This window comes from Cyclopterus lumpus, chromosome 21, assembly GCF_009769545.1.
Source record: "Cyclopterus lumpus isolate fCycLum1 chromosome 21, fCycLum1.pri, whole genome shotgun sequence".
Lineage (NCBI taxonomy): Eukaryota > Metazoa > Chordata > Actinopteri > Perciformes > Cyclopteridae > Cyclopterus > Cyclopterus lumpus.
The window spans coordinates 14,004,394-14,023,836 of NC_046986.1; the positions used below are offsets into that span (position 1 = coordinate 14,004,394).

Sequence of the window (19,443 nt, forward strand, 5' to 3'; positions counted from 1 at the left end):
CCTTGCAGGATTAATAAAGTATCTATCTATCTATCTATCTATCTATCGTAGAAGTTGATACCATTTGGTATTGCACTAAGTCCATGAAAAAGACCTTCCTTCGTAAGAAAACCATCAGCGATCTGGTTCATCTTCTGATTCCTCGCTCTGATATCTGACAGTCTTTCAATCCAAGTTCCTTTGTATTTGACCGCACAAAACACAGGCACTGATTCATTAGCTGAGGTATGGACCACCCATGCATCACCTTGACGTCTACCCTTTCAGCTGATGTCTTTGCACCTGATGAATGCTATCCAATTAGTTCCCCAAATCAGCTGGTAGTGTGTGTGCTGTCACAGGGAGTTTGAGAATGAGGTTCTGGTACTCTCTGGTAAAGAACAGGCCCATCATTGTAAAGATGGGCAAGCACCTCCCATCTCAGAGGTCCACTTCCCCTCTAAGGCTTTACCAAAACACAAATCAGTAAACTCAACCCACCGTTTCACTTACACTAAGTTTCACTAAATCTATATATCAAGTATTGAGTGTCAATAAAGGGTATTTTTAGAGTAGCATGCATACACACATACACAATCATAGAGTTGGTAACACAAGATGCTTGTAAAAAACAAACGCTATATGTATAGTATGTAGATCACAGCGATATCATGTCAGACGACGAAGCAGAAGATTACATGTCAAGAGAAGCACGCAACAAATAAACAAAGCTTCCAAATATTTGCTTGTATCGCCTCTCTGTCCTTCCTCACAGTCGCGCTCGAAGCATGTAATAGCCAAAGGAATCGATCAAGAGTAGAATATGCTCCTGTGCGCAACACTTACAGCAAGCAAAAAGCCGACCTCGTGATAGATATCGATAGACGACCGACCTGGCCTTCAAGGAGTGGGAGCCCTCAGCGAGGAGGAGCTCAGAGCTGCTCATCCCACCGTTCATGACTCAATGCACCCCAGCCTCATCCTGTACGCAGCAGGCATTTAAATGCATCTGCACACTGTAGGCAAGTGGATGTGACAAAGGGAAAATCAATATCCAGCCCCTTTATGTAAATGAAATTGAACTGAAACCTGCATGCACTGAACAAGACATCGATTGCGTTTAGGTTCACTATTTAATATCCATTCAGGATGAGGTAAACGATCTCTGAGGTGTAACAACCCAGACTGCTTCCTGAGCTGCATTCGTGGAGCTGGGATTCTTATGAAGCTCAGCGAAGAGATCAGTGTCTGAATGCAACCAGCTTTCACATTTGATTCCACATGGATGTTCAAACCACCCCAAAAAGCAAATATGCAGCAACTAACATGTGAATGTTTCACATGAATCCCTATGGTAATGATGACAACGACAAACATGCACATATTAGGCTTTGCATTGTGTCTTCAATCAGAGAGAGGGAGCAGCCCGGCCACATGACTCCGCACCTATATCTTTACCTATATCTTTGCACCGCGATGACACTGTCATTAAGCAGCGTCGTTCAGATTATAAATCACGATTGCATTTCCATAAAGCCATGTTCTTAATGCCCCCCCCCCCCTGTGACCTCATGCTATAGCTTCTTATACTATAATGTGGTATAGGCGCCCTGCAGCGTTGCACTGCTACGGCAGCGAGGCAAGTGCCCGCAGTGGCCGCAATAGGCAGCGTTAGAGGCTTCGTGTGGCACAATACAGACAGTATCCATTCAACACGTCAACGAAACGAGCATTCAACTGCGTAACTGGACCAAAAAGAGCCCCGGGCAATCAATGTGGCTTACCTAGGTCCGAGATGTGCTTCCTAGATCTGTTGCTCGGCTGCAATTTCCTATCAGACTTAAATCCGCAACATTTGCTAATTTAAAGCCGGCTGGAAAACAAGAGTTGAGACGGAACAGACTCACGAGAAGCAGAACTCAGCTCTACTGGAGACGAACAATGCGCCTTTCTCTAAAGGGGCAGCTCATCTTTTCAGCTCCAAGGCGTGTTGAAATGGTCATTCACTGTCCGTCATTGACTGACCATTGACCAGTCAATGACACACAACCTTTCAGTCGAATCATTGCACATTCATACACATTCTCTTGCATCATTAATCTGTTATAGAAATAAAGAAGACCCTTTTTCTTTTCTTTTTTCTTCTTCTTCTTCTTTTTTTACCTGTTCGGTGCGGTGTCTGTCAGTGCAACTCCGGGGTCTATCGGACACAGAGGCTCCGCAGCCTACATGTAGTACCGTAGTGAAGGTGCTAGTCACGCCGGGGCTTTTTTTTTCACCACGGTGCTCTCATAATTACGGTGTTGTGCTCCACCCGTTTTTCTGAAGATAATTGGAGACAGAATTTAAAAACGCTGTGTGTGTGTAACACTAATTGTATTTGTGTGTTAATGCAGTGGTAGTACTCACCATGGCAGCAGAGCCAGCTATATAACTTGTCTGTAGCCTGATCCAACTTTATGTAAAATGGTAAAAATGCGCTGTTTAGAAAAGTAGAGAACAGTAAGCCATAATGTTGCAATGGGCACCACGTGCTTCATAGATATTTCATTTTGGACCTTAAAAAGTTATAAACGGATCTGTTTATGAGCCGTTAGCCTGGTTTAATGTCAGCACACACATGTTGGCGAGCTAGCTAAACCAACTCCAACTTGACCGTGGCAACAAAGTCTCTTATCTTAAGCATTTTAATGTATTGACATTAGCCTACTTACCATTGTAGTATCTATTTTTTCCAAAACTCATTTTTTATATGCTGAGTTTGAGGATAACTGGATTTTGTTCATAGTCTACTGCTCGAAGCCTTGGAAAAGAATAATTTAGCAGCCTGTCTTTCCAGAACAAATCTGGATAACATTAATCAGACCTGAGATCAGTTTTCATTCGAACTGCTGTCTCACAAAGAAATAGTCACTATGTGGGATTGAGATGAATTTAAATTGTAAAGGTTGGGGGGCTTTGTGGGAAGCATACATTTCTAAATCCAAATTATTGTTCACTAGGTTTATAAAATGAGTTATGCAACAGTAGTGTGGTAGTTATGATGTCACATTACACGATGCTCCTTCCAATGTGGGCTTGTTGGTATGCAAGAGCACCCTCCGGAGTGCAACTGCTGTAGTTACATGCATGTAGAAATACTCTGCATCCAAAGTGCTGCTCTTCGTAGTGGTGTCCAACAATGTATCACCAGTTTAGTCTGTTTACTCCAGGTCAATGAACAGATGTTTGAGGGATTCTGTTTTAATTGTAACTTCAACTGGCTGACATGGCCCCCCGTGTGGGCTCGAGGCTCTACCCTGAGTATAATAGACTTGCGCGTTCGCTATACTGCACATTTTACATGGCATTTTCTTAATTAAACCTGCTGCTTTCCAAGAACACAGGAAACACATTTTATATCGGAATTAAAATAAACTTTTTCTTCAGCAGACATCTGTCGGAATGGAAACTGAAAACTTGATTATCAGCCAAATCCTATTTACTCCTACCAACTTGAAATAAGATCATTACTATCTGTAAATGCATTTCATGTGGTTGAGTTTCTAACTCTTGGCACCCTGTCTCACATCCCAGCTATAAAGCAACTGGCACACAATCATGAAGATGAGAGGGATGACCTTGACCACCATCTGCCCATTAGGCCCCTTGGTAGATGTGAAGGATATTATAAGAGGAAGTTATGCATATTAGATCAAAGTACGAGCTGTTTCTCTGAGACTATGGCCCTAAAAAGCGATGACCTCCATAAATGTTAATCACCCACATCCCTGAAATGACCTCACATTAGTTTTTCCTTCTAGGACTATCTTGCATCAATGACATGTAAAGTACACTTGGCAGATATACTACACGTGACTGAAATAAAAACCACAGGGTTTCTGAATGATCAGATGTTTCACTTAATGTGTACATTTTTCAAATTGTTGCATGTCTAAAAGGCACCTAAAATACAAACGGTAAGAACTGTTATGTTCTACGACTTGAACCTGTGCTCATACATGCATGTTATAATTATATAACTCTTTTTCCTTCTTACATTTGTTCCTCCACTTTCACACGCTGTGAGATGTAGCATATAGCTTTTTGAGTTTAAAGGAATCCTGATTTTGGTTTCTTCTTTTCTGTCCCCACCCTCATCCCTGTGCTGGTTACTATTTGAATCAGCCACAAGAAGACTCTCAAAAAGGTTCTGCAGGAAAATGTTTAATAATAACTTTGATAAAAAATATATACCAAATGACAGTATCAATACACAAACAAACATGAAGTTAAAAAGCACATGTAAATCAAGTAAAAGTTACAAAAATAATGTGTATGTGCTAAAGTCTTCATATACTGACTTTTTAAGACAACTGTGAAAATAAATAGTAAGTGTCAACTACGTACAGTATACAAACCTGAGACTACAGTGGGGTTGTGCTGATACACATCTCTTTACATACAGTACCTTTTATACATTAAAACCTGAAAGAGTAGCAGAAGCTACAGTAGTACAATACTCACAAAGTACACCTACAAAACACTTTTGTTTAAAGCATTTAGCAAATAACATCAAATCACTGTTCTGGAATGTATTAAATATCCCAATTAAGGTTCCTACGGCACATTTGCTCCTTGTGGTCCCAAGCATCAGGAGATCTGGAGAGCAAACAAAAGAGTGAATTAATTTGAAGAAATATAAATATAAGAAATCCATTAACACATAAATAATCCTTTGTGCTATGAATTACTAATTGGACAGATAAAGGAATGCACAGATAACTAAATAAATGACTATATCAATTATTAAACGAATGACAAACAACATTATTTACTAAACTGACTTATGAGCTGAAGGAAATAAATGACTAAATTACTACATGTGTTAATTGTTTTAGTACATATGATTTATTATAATCATTATAATATATACAATTTGTATTATGACAACATACTTATAAAAGAACATGATTTAGTAAAAACTTGCGAAATTAATCAATAATTTAAGACTTTGCTGTATTTCTCAACTCACATAACAATTTTTTTTTTTTTTTTTAAAAGGCACTGCTGTCTCAGCTGCCATTAGATGTGCAGCTCTGGCTTTGTCCACCAGGCGGCAGTGTAGCACCAGATGACGGAGCTAGGGAGAGACAGGAGTTGTAGTTCTTTGATGTGGAGCAGGCAGAGCTACACTCCGGCCATCCTGATGGGACTTTGTCCAGGTCATCAGAGAGAAGAGCGTCTTCCTCGTCTTTGGCCAAAGGAAACACTCGTGGCTCCCAGGGTGTCTGAGGCTGCCGGGGGTCAAAGGGCAAAGAGGAAAATCTACAATTCTGTACATATTATACACATCTGTAAATTAAATACATTGTTTTTATACATTTTAGAGTTTAGTATGTTATATGCATCACTTTCTAGAATATAACACATTTATCGATAACTATATATTGAGCTTTACATATGCTTAAATCTTCATTAGCTACATACAAACTGTGAAATAATGTCCAAAACTTAATAATTGCTCCTCCAATATCAGTTCCAACTACCTTCATTGAATTTAGGTTTTGAAGGCTGTATCATGAGGGTGCATGGCTCTGATGTCTGTTTATCCGGCTTTAATCAGGGTTTGAATGGCTGCTGGAGTGCATAAGAAGTGTGAAGCAGTGAAGTGGGGGATATTTGTGGTGTGGAGACGGTTGATATGGACAGTCTGGCTTAGTAGCAACTCATTCCTTCTTTAATCAAAGCAAAGTGGCACAGAGCACTGCAATCAAAGTATCATCAACGGGGGCAGAGTGGAGAAGTATCTGTGTCCGCTCTCAAGGATGCATCCAGGCTTTTTACTCACAATATGACTCGGAGAGAGTATTGATTAGTCTGCAACACATTATTTATTTTTTTCATACTCTTCTTCCCTCATCTGGAGCACAAATAACAGACTCGTCTTTAACTGGAACATTACAGAAAATAGTCTTTCAGGAATATTTAGAGGTTGAAGAAATGACAATCTACGAGCAACGTACTTGTAAATCTCCTCTTTATAGCAAGGTAAAAATCGAAAATGGCTGTGTATGATAAGTGTGAGTTCGTTTGGGGTTTCAGCTGTGGTGCTTTTGATCTTACCAGCCACTCCTCTGAGCTTTGCTGTTCACCAGAATCCAGCTGAGCACAACCCAACTCCACGGAGCTCTCCTCTTCTGATGTGCACATCCCGCCCCCACTGCTCGACAACCTGCTGCCAGATCTCGAGTGAAAAAACAAGCACACCCCATGAAACTTCACATTCCACTTTCACACAGGCTATATTTACGTGCACAGAGATAAACAAACCAAGTCTGCAATAGTTGCACTGTGCAGGCAGCACAGACAGTGGGAAAAAGTGTGTAACGTTACATTTCTATGCCTTTGTGAGTGTTTGTGTTTTCACCTTTCAGGAAGCCTGCAGCATTTTCTTTTTCCCCATGATGACCAGCGTAATTTCTCCCTGTGCTCCACGTCCAGGTGTCTCTGTGCAAACACTGTGTTAGTGAGATCCTCCACCTGCAACACACACACACAAACACAGGAATAAAGATGGTATTCTCTTCACAAATCGCATTAAACAGCTCACGTCCAAAGGGATGAGACGCTACCTGCTCCTCTTCCTCATCGTCGTCTTTCTTCTTCTCTGCCTCGCTGTCCATCAGAGACGATGTGTCAATCTCCCGCCAACTGCAAAGAAAGACAGACATTTTGAGATGACAGACAATGATGATGGACAGGATCCGCTTTATAATCAAAGTAACATTTAATTACAGCCAAAATGTATGTGATAATTAATAAGCAAATTAATACATACATAAGAATAAGTAGAGGCATGGTAAGTAATTATGATTCATATTTTTTGGAGATGGTGACCACCCACGGTAAATTACATGTGCTGTTAAAATGATTAGCTTTCAAGAAAGTTATGCGCCAAAATACAAAACCAGGACCTTTATAGTTTGATGTGAGTCACTTTTGCTCCGTACCTGGGTGTCAGGATGTCTTTGTACTGCAGCTTTTCCACTTTAGCCAGAGACATGGGGATGACAATGTTGTTGATGTTGTACACACTCTCTCCCTGGCGTTTGCGAACAAAGCCCTAAAAGGAAACGCGGTATGACGATTCACACCAATGATTCACAAGTGTTCACATACATCTTCCTCCCCAGGTTGCCGTGACACTTGTTTTCTGTAGTTAAGCCAGCTTTTTCAAGTCAAGAGATGCTTTTAATATTAGTTTAATATTAACATAATCTTGACCTAATATTATCTTGATCTGGTTTTAGGGTCAAGGCTAATGTAACATTAACCCTGTACCATGTCAATGGGGGTTTTCACAAGAATACACGCTCTCTCTGTGTGTGTGTGTGTGTGTGTGTGTGTGTGTGTGTGTGTGTGTGTGTGTGTGTGTGTGTGTGTGTGTGTGTGTGTGTGTGTGTGTGTGTACCTGTGAGGCCTTCTTGCGTGAGAACCGTGTGTAGCTCTCCTCCAGCACTTCATCTGAACTGTTTGGATCACAGAACTGGTACAGGACTTCTTCCTCATCTGAATATAACACATACACACATCAAAATAGTGTTAGGCTGGAACAAACACTATATTATAAACAACTTTTAGTAAAAAAAGGTCATTTATACTCCCCCCTGATTGCTCTGGATGGAGAGTATTCACTGTAGCCATTTAATCACAAACTGATTGACTGTAAATGTGCAATGCAGGGTGAGCATACACTTGCATACACACACACCTTCTGTGAGCCTGTGGATGTGTCTTCTCTTCCTCTTCCTCTGATTGGCTCTCCTGCGTTGACTCTGGGCAGAGCCTGCCCTCCTGATAGGTGACAGACCCATAACTCTTCTTTTATGATGCTGTGCATGCTGCTTGTATGTGCGACCTATAATGACACACACAGGAATTTCCTTTCATCCCGAATGGCACTTCAGTTCCTCAGCGAATTCACGCTTTGGTTGAACTGTACAAAAGCTAATCTTTAACCATTAGTCCTATTATTTTAGCGGTTGACCGCCTCTCAGTTTTCTGTTTCTAGCTCGCACCACACCAACAGATTTATTTGCAGTAATCATAGTGCAGATAACTGCCAGCCAAATGCAAATGTCTCTTCTTTTTTGCTTAACAACATGAAACCGTGCAATTAATGAAATTAATTAACTGTACTGAAGACACTTTGATGTTTTTTTAGGGTCTTAAATAGTACGTTTTTTCTGTTACTTTGCTCAACAAAACACTGCCTGCCAGCAGGACTAAAGAGTTATAGATGTACAAACACAAATGTGCACAGACGTATCTTCTTAGCCCTAGTTCTAGTGTTGTTATCGTCCATGATGACTGGAAACTGCTGATCCAACTGATTTCATAAGGAGAGGAGGAGGAAAGAGGTAATAGAGGAACAAGAGCAACTAATTAATAGAATGATGCTTGGAATCCACCATCACAGTGCTCTCCATTCCAACACTGTACAAACAGCTACCATAGTGAACTATTCATATAGCTACGTTAATATTTATTCTACATGCCATTTGCCCACATTCATCAGGATCTGTAGTTGTGTGTTGTGTTTCCTGTTTTATTTTGAAATCCCCATCTCTCGTGTCCTCTGTTTCCCTGCACTTCCTGTCCCAGTGATTGTCTGCCATGTCCCTGATTGTTTCCTCCTGTGTCGTCATGCATGGTCACGTGCACCAGCCCTGTGTATTTAAACCCTGTTTGTGTCATTCCCCTTTGTCAGTTCGTCTTGTTATGATCACGTGTGTGAGTCAGTCTCTTGTGATTCTTGTGCTTGGAATTATAATAATTTTAAGAGTGAGCAATAAAGTTGCCTTTTTCTAGTTGTTGGCGTTTGGGTTCAGTTCCTGTGGCTACACATGACAACATTTCCATCCTGTTCTTGCTTTGAATGTTTATGTAATCTCACTGTGCATTAGCGACAATCAGCTATGATAAGAAGTTGGTTTCCATGTGCCATGCTATCGTTTCAGGTGACGTTTACTTGATTCCTTTCTCTGCCATAGACAGAAGAGAAAACAATCATTCAAGCTGACAGGTGTCTTCAGGAAGTCTTCATACATTTCCAATTGGCCTCCTTTTTGTCTCTTCCCTTATTCTCTTTCTACCTCTGCTACATCCCCGAGAGCTTTTTTTTCACCTCACCTTTGTATTGAATACAAACTACGTGATACTGTTGAGTCAACCCACCCTGGACGAACAGGGAGCATTCTGTGATCAACCGATCATTGATCAATCTACAGCGTGGACAACCATGGGAGTAAGAAGCACTTAAAGCCCTGGAACCACAGCTGCCAGAGGTAAATTACCATTTATTAGCTTCAGACTAATGTAAAGAGACACATATTGATGTCTGGTGAAATACCAAATGATTTTATTTCCACCTACGGTTCGGTCGGAAGCCTCAGACTGACCCAGTGGGATATCTGACATACTAAGAACCGCTTATGATGCTACACAAGGAGATAACGAGCAGACACAGCAGACATTTCATCACGACGACCAAATGGGAGAATTGCCTAAACAAGATGAACTGTCAGTTTATTGTTATTATAATTATTCATAACTTCTGGTTTAGAAACAATGTAAACTACAAAAATAATTTGAATGTTTTGTTAATATAACTAATATTCAAATGTTCACAAATGATATAGTTACAAAAACTTTTAGTGGAAAAATAAACACTGATAAATTAAATATAAATAACATTATTCCATGCTACGTCTTATCAAAGGGGAACCAAAGCGCCAACAGTAATGTAGTTACAGTAATTCCAATAAAACCCACCGTTGAAAAGTTTTGACTGAAGCAGCAGCGGGTAGTGTTGACTTTGCATTAACATCAAATTACCATCGACTTCAAACACAGACTTCGGTGCAGCTCAAACGCAACAAAGAGAAGTGCATCAAAAGCCAGTGAGGCTCCTATCTGTGCGAGGAACAACAACAACAACAAGAATGCAGGTGCTGTCTTTTGAACCTTTGTCCTCCTGTTATCTTCTTCATCGGTTGTCTACGACAACAGAGTTGGGTTGCGGGCATGTTTCAACAGCTCACAAGCAGCGGCTAAATATATAGGCTGAGGAAGGTGCGCTGATATACCGTGGCAACGGAAAAGACAGGGGAGCACTACGGAACAGTACAGGGTATGCGATCAATACCGGTAAAGGGCAGCTTCTTACTGTTGTGCAGTGGTGTGGAGCTGCGTCTATTGTAGTGTGCTTGACTGGATGGTTGGACATTGATAAGCAGAGGCCTTTGGGACCATTCTTCTCTGGCCTGCACTCTCTTTAAGTGGTGGGACAGAGGAGTTTCTGGAAGAGAATGACAGAGAAGTTTTTTAAGTATGCGCTCAAAACTGTTTTCACGATCAATTTACTCAGCACGTCTCAATGTGCCAGCAGGCAGTCGAGGGCAACACCGATGGTGTGTGATGCACACTGTCAAATCACCCGCATCCATTGCTTTCTGTGCAAGCCCACACGCAAAACAACGTCAACAATGTCACATACACCACTGTTCTAGTCGATGTGCCCAGTTATCACAGTACTTCTGTGTGGCACATCCGGTGTGCTACAGACGTCGAGTTGCAAACGACCCGACTCGGCCGGTTTGTGTTCTGAATAGGTCGGCCAACTCAAAAACAAAGCAAAGAAAAGCCTCTTGTGAACTGCGCCTTTCAGAAAACAGTAGATGAAACAATATGACAATGTTTCTTTCAAAAGAAAAAAAAGGGATGCTTCGAGTACACAAGTTCCCTCATCTTCCCACATGGCCAACCTGATGAAGTCATGTTTCTCCTACCGAATGAAAGCGACCGCACAGGGTGAGGTGTGCTGTTGGGGGCGCTGGAGGACAGGGACCTACTGGAGCTGCAGTCTGGATCAGAGCACAGGACTACAGGATCACAAGCTGAACAACATGAACAGGTCGATGACGAGAGAGAAGAGGAGATGGTAGACGTGGGCTTTCCGGAGTCCTAACGCACAAGAGAGAAAGAAAACAAGAGAGAGAAAATGAACTACAGTATTAACCTAGCTTTCTCGTTGTGTTTTGTTGGAGTATGAGTCACTGGGATTTAAGGAAGCTGCTTTCGGAGCACACTGATTAAAGAAATTAAGTTGTTAAAGAGCTTTCTTTGTCATCTGGCAATGTCTCAACGGTGATGGCTTTGGTGCTGCTTCTTTTTATAATAGCACTCTGGGCTCTATGCTCTGCTATGAATAGTATTGTTCAGCAAGATGTTGAAACTCCACGGTAATGGTATGGTATGTTAACATATATACGTTTGTATACGCGCTTAGAAAATGAGGCTTACACCTTGTGTTTCTATCAAAGGCGCCATTGATTCAAAGTCCGCTCTGACCTTTTCACTCACAACAAGGTGAGACAGAATAATTATTTTAAATGTGGGTCAAAACTGTAACACAATCGGTTAACTATTTACACACCCAGCAGGCACAGAGCAACGTAATCATTCATTTGAAGTTGTTGTTTTTTCTGGCCACCTAAATCTTTATTAGTGCAGGATTAAGTAAAGATATCACAAAAAAATTAACACAAACCTGAAATTAAAGTATCGTGCATGGAACATTGCACATACAAGTACAATGATAGTAGAGGAGTTCTTCTTACTAGAACTGTGTAGAGCTAAGCAGGGCAATGCCAACCACTTGACATTTGACTTGGCAAGAACATCGTACATTTCTCCTGGCTCATTAAAGGCGAGAGCTTCAGAATACTCACATGCACTTCTCTATTTGAAGCAAATCCAAGATATATTAGTGCTTGATTAAAAGCAGGTGTGCGGCTTTGAACATTAATTCCGGTTTAATTTGAGGACCTATTTTAGTTATTTGGCATTCCAACACTGACACCCGACTAAAAACAACTGCTTTGAAGCTGCATCTGACATGGATACGAGAATAATTTAAATGTAATTAACTAATTAAATGGTTTCACAGCCTCTACGCAGTGACCCACTTTCATCAGTTTCCAACATGTATTTTAAAACCCAAAATGGGTCTACAATTGGAATTTCTAGGTGGTACAATGTAATGAAGTAAATCTGGGCAGCAATACAGTAATTAGGCATAGTTCCTCTGGTGTCATCTTTATTACTGTCTTTACTCTCAACTCCTCAGAACAGAGGGGGGAAAATGCCAATGCTACTGTATTTCGCCATCCATCCATTACTGACACCACTGTACAGGGACATGGGCGGCATAAATGAATACACACTAATGTGTCCCTGTAGTGTTTGTTTCAGAAGCACAGAGCGGTTCTAAGATAAGAATAAGCTCATGGAAGAAATAATTAATGGTACTAACTGGGCACAATGGAGCAGAGAATCATCCGAGAAATGAAATGAAGGAGACTGCATGTGTGCCTACCTGTGGACTGCTGGGATTGCAGGACTTGATGGTGAACAGTTTAGGCTTGTGGTAGATGACCAGAGGTCGGGTCCGGGCGCACACACGCGACATATTAGCTTTGGAGAGCCTCCTGGTCCCCAACCTTCTCCTCTGAGAGCTCCCAGGCTCAAAAATAGTGACTCCTTTCTGACCACTGCAGGGACGAGATCAGGTGAGGTCACGGAAACGTCAGAGATATGATTCAAAAAGATTTCCAATGTGTTGTTTGTCTTTGTTGTTCTCTGAGAAAAATAAGCTTTCTTTTTTTTTTCACATGGCTTTTATCTTTCAGAGCCAGATGGCGAGAACAGGGAAGAAAGACACGAGGAGATGATTCAAGTCGGGCCAGATGGTGGGCATCGACCAGGCTGTTTCACCGGGTTAGATAACCTAGGCCTAGGCGGTAGGAAACCTCTGTTTTATATTTTATATCACATTTATCTATCTATCAGGCAGTGTTGTAGCACTCAAGCTTGGTTTTGTGACTAGTGTCAAGACCACTTTTTGAAGGGCTTGGAATATACAGTATTTTTACTCCCTCTTGTCTCTGCCCCAGACAAAGACGACAACTCTGAGAATATCACTAAATTGTCTATGCTTGGTCTGATTTAGTTGTTAACATCATTACTGCGATTGCTCATACTTCAAAACTTAAACCAATATGGTCATTTCTCATAGTACATATAAAAATACAAAAGACGATTTGAGGAGCCTTCATTTGTTTTCTGTCGGTGTTTTATCAAATATAGCAATACATGATCTCATGTGTGTCTCATGTAATCTATGATTATCTCCTCTGGCAATTATCTACTGCAGATAAGCCCCCACATAGGCCTGTGTGTTTGTGTATGTGTGTGCGTGTGCGTGTGCATGTGCGCGTGTGTGTGTGTGTGTGTGTGTGTGTGTGTGTGTGTGTGTGTGTGTGTGTGTGTGTGTGTGTGTGTGTGTGTGTGTGTGTGTGTGTGTGTGTGTGTGTGTGTGTGTGTGTTCTCTACCTTGTGAAGGTGCTCTTGCCTTTCCAGGTGTGTGGTTGTTTAGATAGCGGTGAAAAGCTGAGAGGAGGCATCAGACTGCTGACAATCTGGCTGAGCTGAGCACTCTGCAATGACAACAACATCCATAAAATACTTTTCACAAGTGATACATTAAATGTATAAATATATAAATATAAAAATAAAAAACACAGCAAAATCACAGTATTTTAAAGATACACAACCTGAAGTTATTTTCTACACAGCAGACTCATTAGCAAACAGATGTTCTCCTGACTTAGTGTACCGAGTTGTATTCCCCCGGTATTACAGGTGTGCATACTCGTTCATCCTTCCTACCTGTCTCTCGATGTTGTGCAGAAGGCGTGTGGGGCTGCAAGGTTCCATGTCAACATCCGAGGCTGTGCAGGATAACCCTGCCATTTCACTCAGCAAGGTCTGCTGAATCTGTCTGTCCGTCAGTGGCTGGGACTCCGCAAGCACAACACCACCCTGAGACACACACATGAAACACACACACACACACAACATGGGTCTCACCTTTTAAAATTCACCACCCTTTGAGGGTGGTCTGCCTGAACATAATACATTGAGACATTTCATTTGTACACTATGCCACAAACCTTATCGTGATCATACAATAACTACAACAGGGCATTTTCTCTGAAAAATGTACATAATGACCAAAAAGACAAGTCTATTGACGCATATGAAACCTTTCATAGTGACAGCAGTCCATGAATGTGTCATTGCTTAATGCCACATTCAAATGTGACTACAGTAGCTCACCTTTCTAGAACATACTTTCGCTGTCGTGCTATTCATATTTGTTACAAAAAGACAGCGGACGTTGGCTGACCCTATACATTCTCTTCACACTAAACCGACTTGTATCAAAGTCTGAATAAAAGCCCTTAATAATCTATGGCTGCCAGTTTTGGCATAATCTGTCAGCTGGCCTTTATCAATGTTGGCACAGAGTACGTTTGTCTTACCTTGGTAGAGCGGATGTGCTTGTGGAGCTCCACCGACCGCTGTATCCTCCCCTCCAGCTCGGCCAGACGTAGCTGCAACCAAGTCCATCTGCTGCCCAGCTCCGCTCTCTCTTCCAGCCACTGCTCCTCACAGCTGCTGCTGCTGCTGCTGCTGCTGCTGCTGCTGCTGGAAGGAGCGGCAGGGTGACGGATGACAGAGAAGGACACTTAGACCCACGTTGTGGTATTATAGTATTCTGTTCATTTTGGCCAAGTTATGTAAATAAGACCCCAACACAACCTTACGGGAATATATTTGTAATATAGCCACGAATGTGGAAAGAAATGCCAAGAGAGTAAATGCAGTCATGAAGAGGTAAGCATATTAGAATCACTGGCGGGGAAATGTGTGTCACCAGAGGGAAGAGTAACACAAAGAGAGCACGGACGGACCAAACCATTTGTCAATTCCCATGTTTGTACTGCAGCACTGTGTCATCATATGACCTATTTTACACCAACCATGTATCCATGTATCATGTGTAAATTGTTAAGCATCCCAAATGCCCGGGGTGCGAGGCGGAGGGACTTTGCTGAGGCCCAAAAGCTTATCTAGGCCACAAAATAAAACACATGGCATTGTGTGGTGTGTACCTACAGTAGGTTTCCATGGCACTAGCCTGTTCAGTTAGCATTTATCTTCCGTGTGGTCGGCTGGCTTCAGCCAGGCAATAGTTGCTATGGCAGTGCTCTTGGACCTTGGCAGGGAGGGACTCCCCCTACTTCAAACACTCAGTTGCAGGCCGAAGAAAGGTTAGGCCAATATGCAAGCAGCTATACAAAGGGTGATTCGACTATACCCTTTGGTGTTGTGAGGTAGTTGTTTTAATACCAGCCCTTTACGTTAAATAACCAAACTGTTGTTTGCTCGCCTGAGCATAGTTACACACAGTTTGTTATAGATATGCATAACTTTGCATATGAAAACAAAGCCTATGATTGGTTGATGACTGCTTCTGAACTGCGTTTCACTCGATCCTGAGCTAATATCTGTTTTTAAAAGAGCAGGTTGCCTCCTTCCTCCACAGACAATGACCAGACTAGGCCTCGCTGCGGATCTTTCCAACTGTATAATGAGAAAATTCCTGGAATTCTTTGGCAAGCAGTAGTCGAGTCAGTGGGAGAGGACAGGAGAGGAAAGGTTGCCTTATGCCGTTAGTGTGCAAGTACACATGCATATTTTTTGTGAAGGTTTTTGCATTGCTGAATAACATGTGGGGTGTAGCAACCCGATGACAACCCTCCACAGTGATAAAGCAGGAGTTTTAGAGACTAATCCTGGTTGAATAAGAGGCCAGCCCCAACAAGCTGTGGTGGGTTTATGAATGATCCCATTTGGCTTGTGTTTCTTGGCTCGCGCAGCGGCATGAAGGCTTTTGGGTGTGTCCTGCACCTAAACGTTCCAACACATAGCCTATCTTATAAAGTACCGTAAATAAAACTACAAAAATGTACAAACATACTGAAAATGAGCCCTGGAGGTATGAAAGACATGTACTAGTGCCACTGCGGCAATGTGGCCACATGGTTTCAAATTAAAGTCCAACCACGTCACCGCTTTACAAGTTCGCAATGTTAGAATGTTTTCTAAAAAAGGGGGACAATGACCTGTCCCTCCTCCAACAAGGAGATATCCTCTTCAAGGAGGAACCTGCCATAAAAACGCCCCAGGGGAGGTTTACTGACGCAGCACAGAGCATTGTTCAACAGACTTGTACAAAAGGCAAGCTGGTGCTTCCAAGATGACTGAAGCTGGCCAAATAAAAAGACACACACACAAACACACATTGGAATACAAATGTGCAGTAAAACGCATGGCACAGAATGGCATGTTACAGGCTTGCTGGCAGGGCCGTGTTTATTTCCCCGCCTGTGGGCCGAGGGAACTGGCTCGTCTGTTGAATGGATGACTGCAGCATGGAAAGAGAGCATGTGTGCGCATAACAAAATGCCATCACACTCTCCACAGCTGGGGAGGACAAAACGTGTGCTAATGACAACCACACTGTGAACTTCACTGAGGGCCAAGTGAAATACGCGGCTAACGCTGCAGAGACACAGTGGACGTCATACACTGAGACAGCTGACTTTCCAAAACTTATACGGTCACCCTCAAATAGGCCTCTCCAATTTACACCATATGTGTCTTCTTTTAAAACAAGTTCCCTCTCGCTGGGTTTCAGTGTCTTCATTGTCCTGCACTGAAAGGTTGCCTAGAGTGACAGTCCACCTCTGTGTACCCTGAATTAAAACAAAGACAAAGACAACGGCTCCAGCGTGAACCACAGCTGGGTTCTAGTTTTTTTGATTGTTTTCTTCAAAACTAGCTGGTAACTTCATATTCGACATCGGTCACTTCAACTTGAAAAGCAACATACGCGGTTCAGGGGATTTTCAAAATGTTCCCCTTTGTAGCTTGTTTAGTTAGGTGGAATAACCAGCTGTGACACATATGATACGCACTGTGGCTCTTAAAGATACAAAGTTAAAAATAAGAAACAGGCCTCGAAGAAACAAGGAAACTGGTCTCACTCAAACAATTGTGTTTTTGAACAAGCAATAGCCACAGAACAAGTAACAGTTTGTACAAAACATACAACCAAATCAACTGATTACAGTGGTTATCCAATCAATTGATAGCATCACATCATATTTGAACGGTAGCATAAGAATACCCACAATGTGTTATGAAGTTATATTTTTCTTCAATGATTGGCAGCTAATTGGATTTTAATCTTGACCTATATATCCCAGCTGCCAAAAGAAGAGTTTGAGTATTGTTGATTAATGTGCACAAGACACTAACTAACTACTTGCACCTTCTACTCACACAGGTGAAGTCTTGGTTCTGCCGGGGATCTTATCCTCATCCTGCTCCTCCTCATCTGAGCTGCTGCTGGCCGTGGCCTCGGAGTCCAAAGCCTCCTGAATGCCCCTCAACACCGCCTGGCTGAAGCGGCTGAACTCGGTGAGTTCTGTGAAGGAACACGCGGCTGTGGACGACTCCCGCCAGGAACAATGGGTTTTACTTCCCACTTGCGGATGCAGTGCACCAGAAAGCACGGAGTCCGGGCTGTCGAGAGACGCGCCGCTGAGTTGACAGTGCCTTTTCAGCCCCTCCAGCTGCTGGTCACAGTGGAGCAAAGCGTGCTCTCCTAGCCGGGCATGCAGTCTCCTCTGGAGCCTCTGAGCTCGGCCACACAGCCCCATCTGCCTGGAGATCTGCTCCTTCACGGCCGCCTCCAGCTCGGCTCCGGACACCAGCTGGCGAGAGTTCACCCTGCCGCTGCAAGGCTGCACCGAAGATGGAAGATGCCGGCCCATTGCAGCCACTTTACCCTGTGTCAGCGTAGGCGGGGGTGCAAAGAAGGGAATGTAAGCCTGGGTGTCTATCTCCCCATATGAACATGAAGGAGGAACACTGGTAAGGATAAGAGGGGAGTGAAGCACATCCCCACCATCTGGCCCACATTCAGGAGGACTACTGAGCCCATGCAGCAGGCGAGCCTCTTGGCTATTGTGCTCGGGGTCAGGGACTAAAAACATGTCTGGTACACCTGGGAAGACGCAGGCCACCTGATGAGAATTTCGCAGGACTTTGTTGAGGGAAAAGAGGCTGAGGAGGGTAGCAGGGCTGGGAAGGAGCACCGTCTCACACTGGCTGGCAGACGCCTGCGGACACGGGGTAAGCAGAGGGTCGGTAGGGAAGTCCAGGAGGATCGCAGGGAGACCAGAGTCCAGGGAGGGAAACCGAGACAGTGTCAGCCACAACTTCTGGAGGTCTCCATCGTCTATCGACCTCACCGGAGACTCCAGCTCGGTACCACGCACGGCTCGACCATCCAAGTCCATTCTGACAGTGGCGGGAGGCGAGGACAGGTGGATCCCATGGCCATCTTTCAGGATTTTGGTGAGGGCCGGGGCCATATCCCTGACGGTTAAAGTAGCCAATGCAGCAAATTTCACAGTCTGCACCTTAAACCACCTGACAAACAATAATAAAACAATCAGAAACATGTTAGTAGCTAATAAATCCTAAAAGATTAATTAAAAAACTCACCCAAAAAAATTTATAAAAAAATAAATCCTAAAAATGTATTAGCTACTGTGTCTCTGCTGGAGACGCACTGCAATGATTTAATATTGATGGCGAAATTAGACGAAAGCCAGCTGACGTTGACGCATTGCGTGGTTAACGGGTCTACAGGTAACGTTCGCAATGGGCTCTATAACGCCGGAGTTCCGTTAGTTTAACGTTAAATTAACTTCGCCGTGACATCACTTAAACTATGTGAAATGGAATAGCTACGCTAGCTGAACTGTGTCCAGTGACGGACGTTAACACGCCGTAGAGTATTTTTGTTATAACGTAAACGTAACTCACCTGAGGGAACGTTCAACCGTCGATTTAACATCGTTTATTCCAGGAAGAATGAACGCTACGGCTCAATATAACATTAACCTAAATCTTAATCGATATATTTCCCCTTTGCGGATCCTTCCTGAAAATGTAATCTGACCAATTGTCTGGGGAGCCAACTGGCTGTCCAACGGTACCATTTATCCGCCGCTACGCCTCCTTCTCCTCTCCTTCACTCATCAACTGTCGAGAGGGCGAAACACAGCTGAAAGAGGCGGGGCCGGACTAGACTCGTGATGCCTTCACGACCTGTTCAGAAGCTCAGACTTTAGGATTTAAAGTGTAGAAATTCCGCAACCCATATTATTATGTATTATTTTGTACCTGAAAGAACCAAAAGTGGGCTCAGAAGGTACTCTTTGTAATTAGATGTGTGAAGTGCACAGCATTCACCAAGATTGGTATTATTTTTATAAATGAATCTGTCATTTTTGTACCTTGTAATTATTTATTATTTGATCTAATAAAATCAACACCTAAATGTGTAAGTTATGGCAAAATATCTTATGTTCATGACATTCCTATCAGAATTATCTAAAAAATACAAAAATATTATTTAGTAAGAAAAGACTTTTG

General features: G+C 42.7%; 1 protein-coding gene across 2 annotated transcripts; it reads right to left on the reverse strand.

Annotated features, from left to right (window-relative positions):
- Nucleotides 1-4,165: 4,165 nt before the first annotated feature.
- Nucleotides 4,166-19,075, reverse strand: kansl1l (KAT8 regulatory NSL complex subunit 1-like). Of its 2 annotated transcripts, none has more exons than XM_034561644.1 (16): nucleotides 18,832-19,075; nucleotides 17,278-18,432; nucleotides 14,409-14,574; nucleotides 13,753-13,905; nucleotides 13,417-13,520; nucleotides 12,401-12,575; nucleotides 10,812-10,986; nucleotides 10,190-10,321; nucleotides 7,733-7,879; nucleotides 7,433-7,530; nucleotides 6,972-7,084; nucleotides 6,594-6,672; nucleotides 6,389-6,501; nucleotides 6,085-6,205; nucleotides 4,994-5,255; nucleotides 4,166-4,620 (listed from the first exon to the last, which is right to left on the reverse strand). In XM_034561644.1, the coding sequence occupies exons 2-15, from the start codon at nucleotides 18,372-18,374 to the stop codon at nucleotides 5,034-5,036; spliced, it is 2,895 nt and encodes a 964-aa protein (XP_034417535.1). In that variant the 5' UTR covers nucleotides 18,375-18,432; nucleotides 18,832-19,075; the 3' UTR covers nucleotides 4,166-4,620; nucleotides 4,994-5,033. The 2 variants fall into 2 exon arrangements, with proteins under 2 accessions (XP_034417535.1, XP_034417536.1); XM_034561645.1 differs by having other exon boundaries at nucleotides 4,172-4,620; nucleotides 10,875-10,986; nucleotides 18,832-19,074.
- Between the last annotated feature and the right edge of the window lie 368 nt (nucleotides 19,076-19,443).

Excerpts from the sequence above, each read along its gene's own strand:
- kansl1l (XM_034561644.1), bottom strand. The coding sequence starts at position 18,374 with ATGGCCCCGGCCCTCACCAAAATCCTGAAAGATGGCCATGGGATCCAC. Across the intron at positions 13,521-13,752 it reads TGCACAACATCGAGAGACAG|AGTGCTCAGCTCAGCCAGAT; the intron begins GTAGGAAGGATG and ends TTGTCATTGCAG. Across the intron at positions 7,531-7,732 it reads CATCCACAGGCTCACAGAAG|ATGAGGAAGAAGTCCTGTAC; the intron begins GTGTGTGTGTAT and ends TGTTATATTCAG.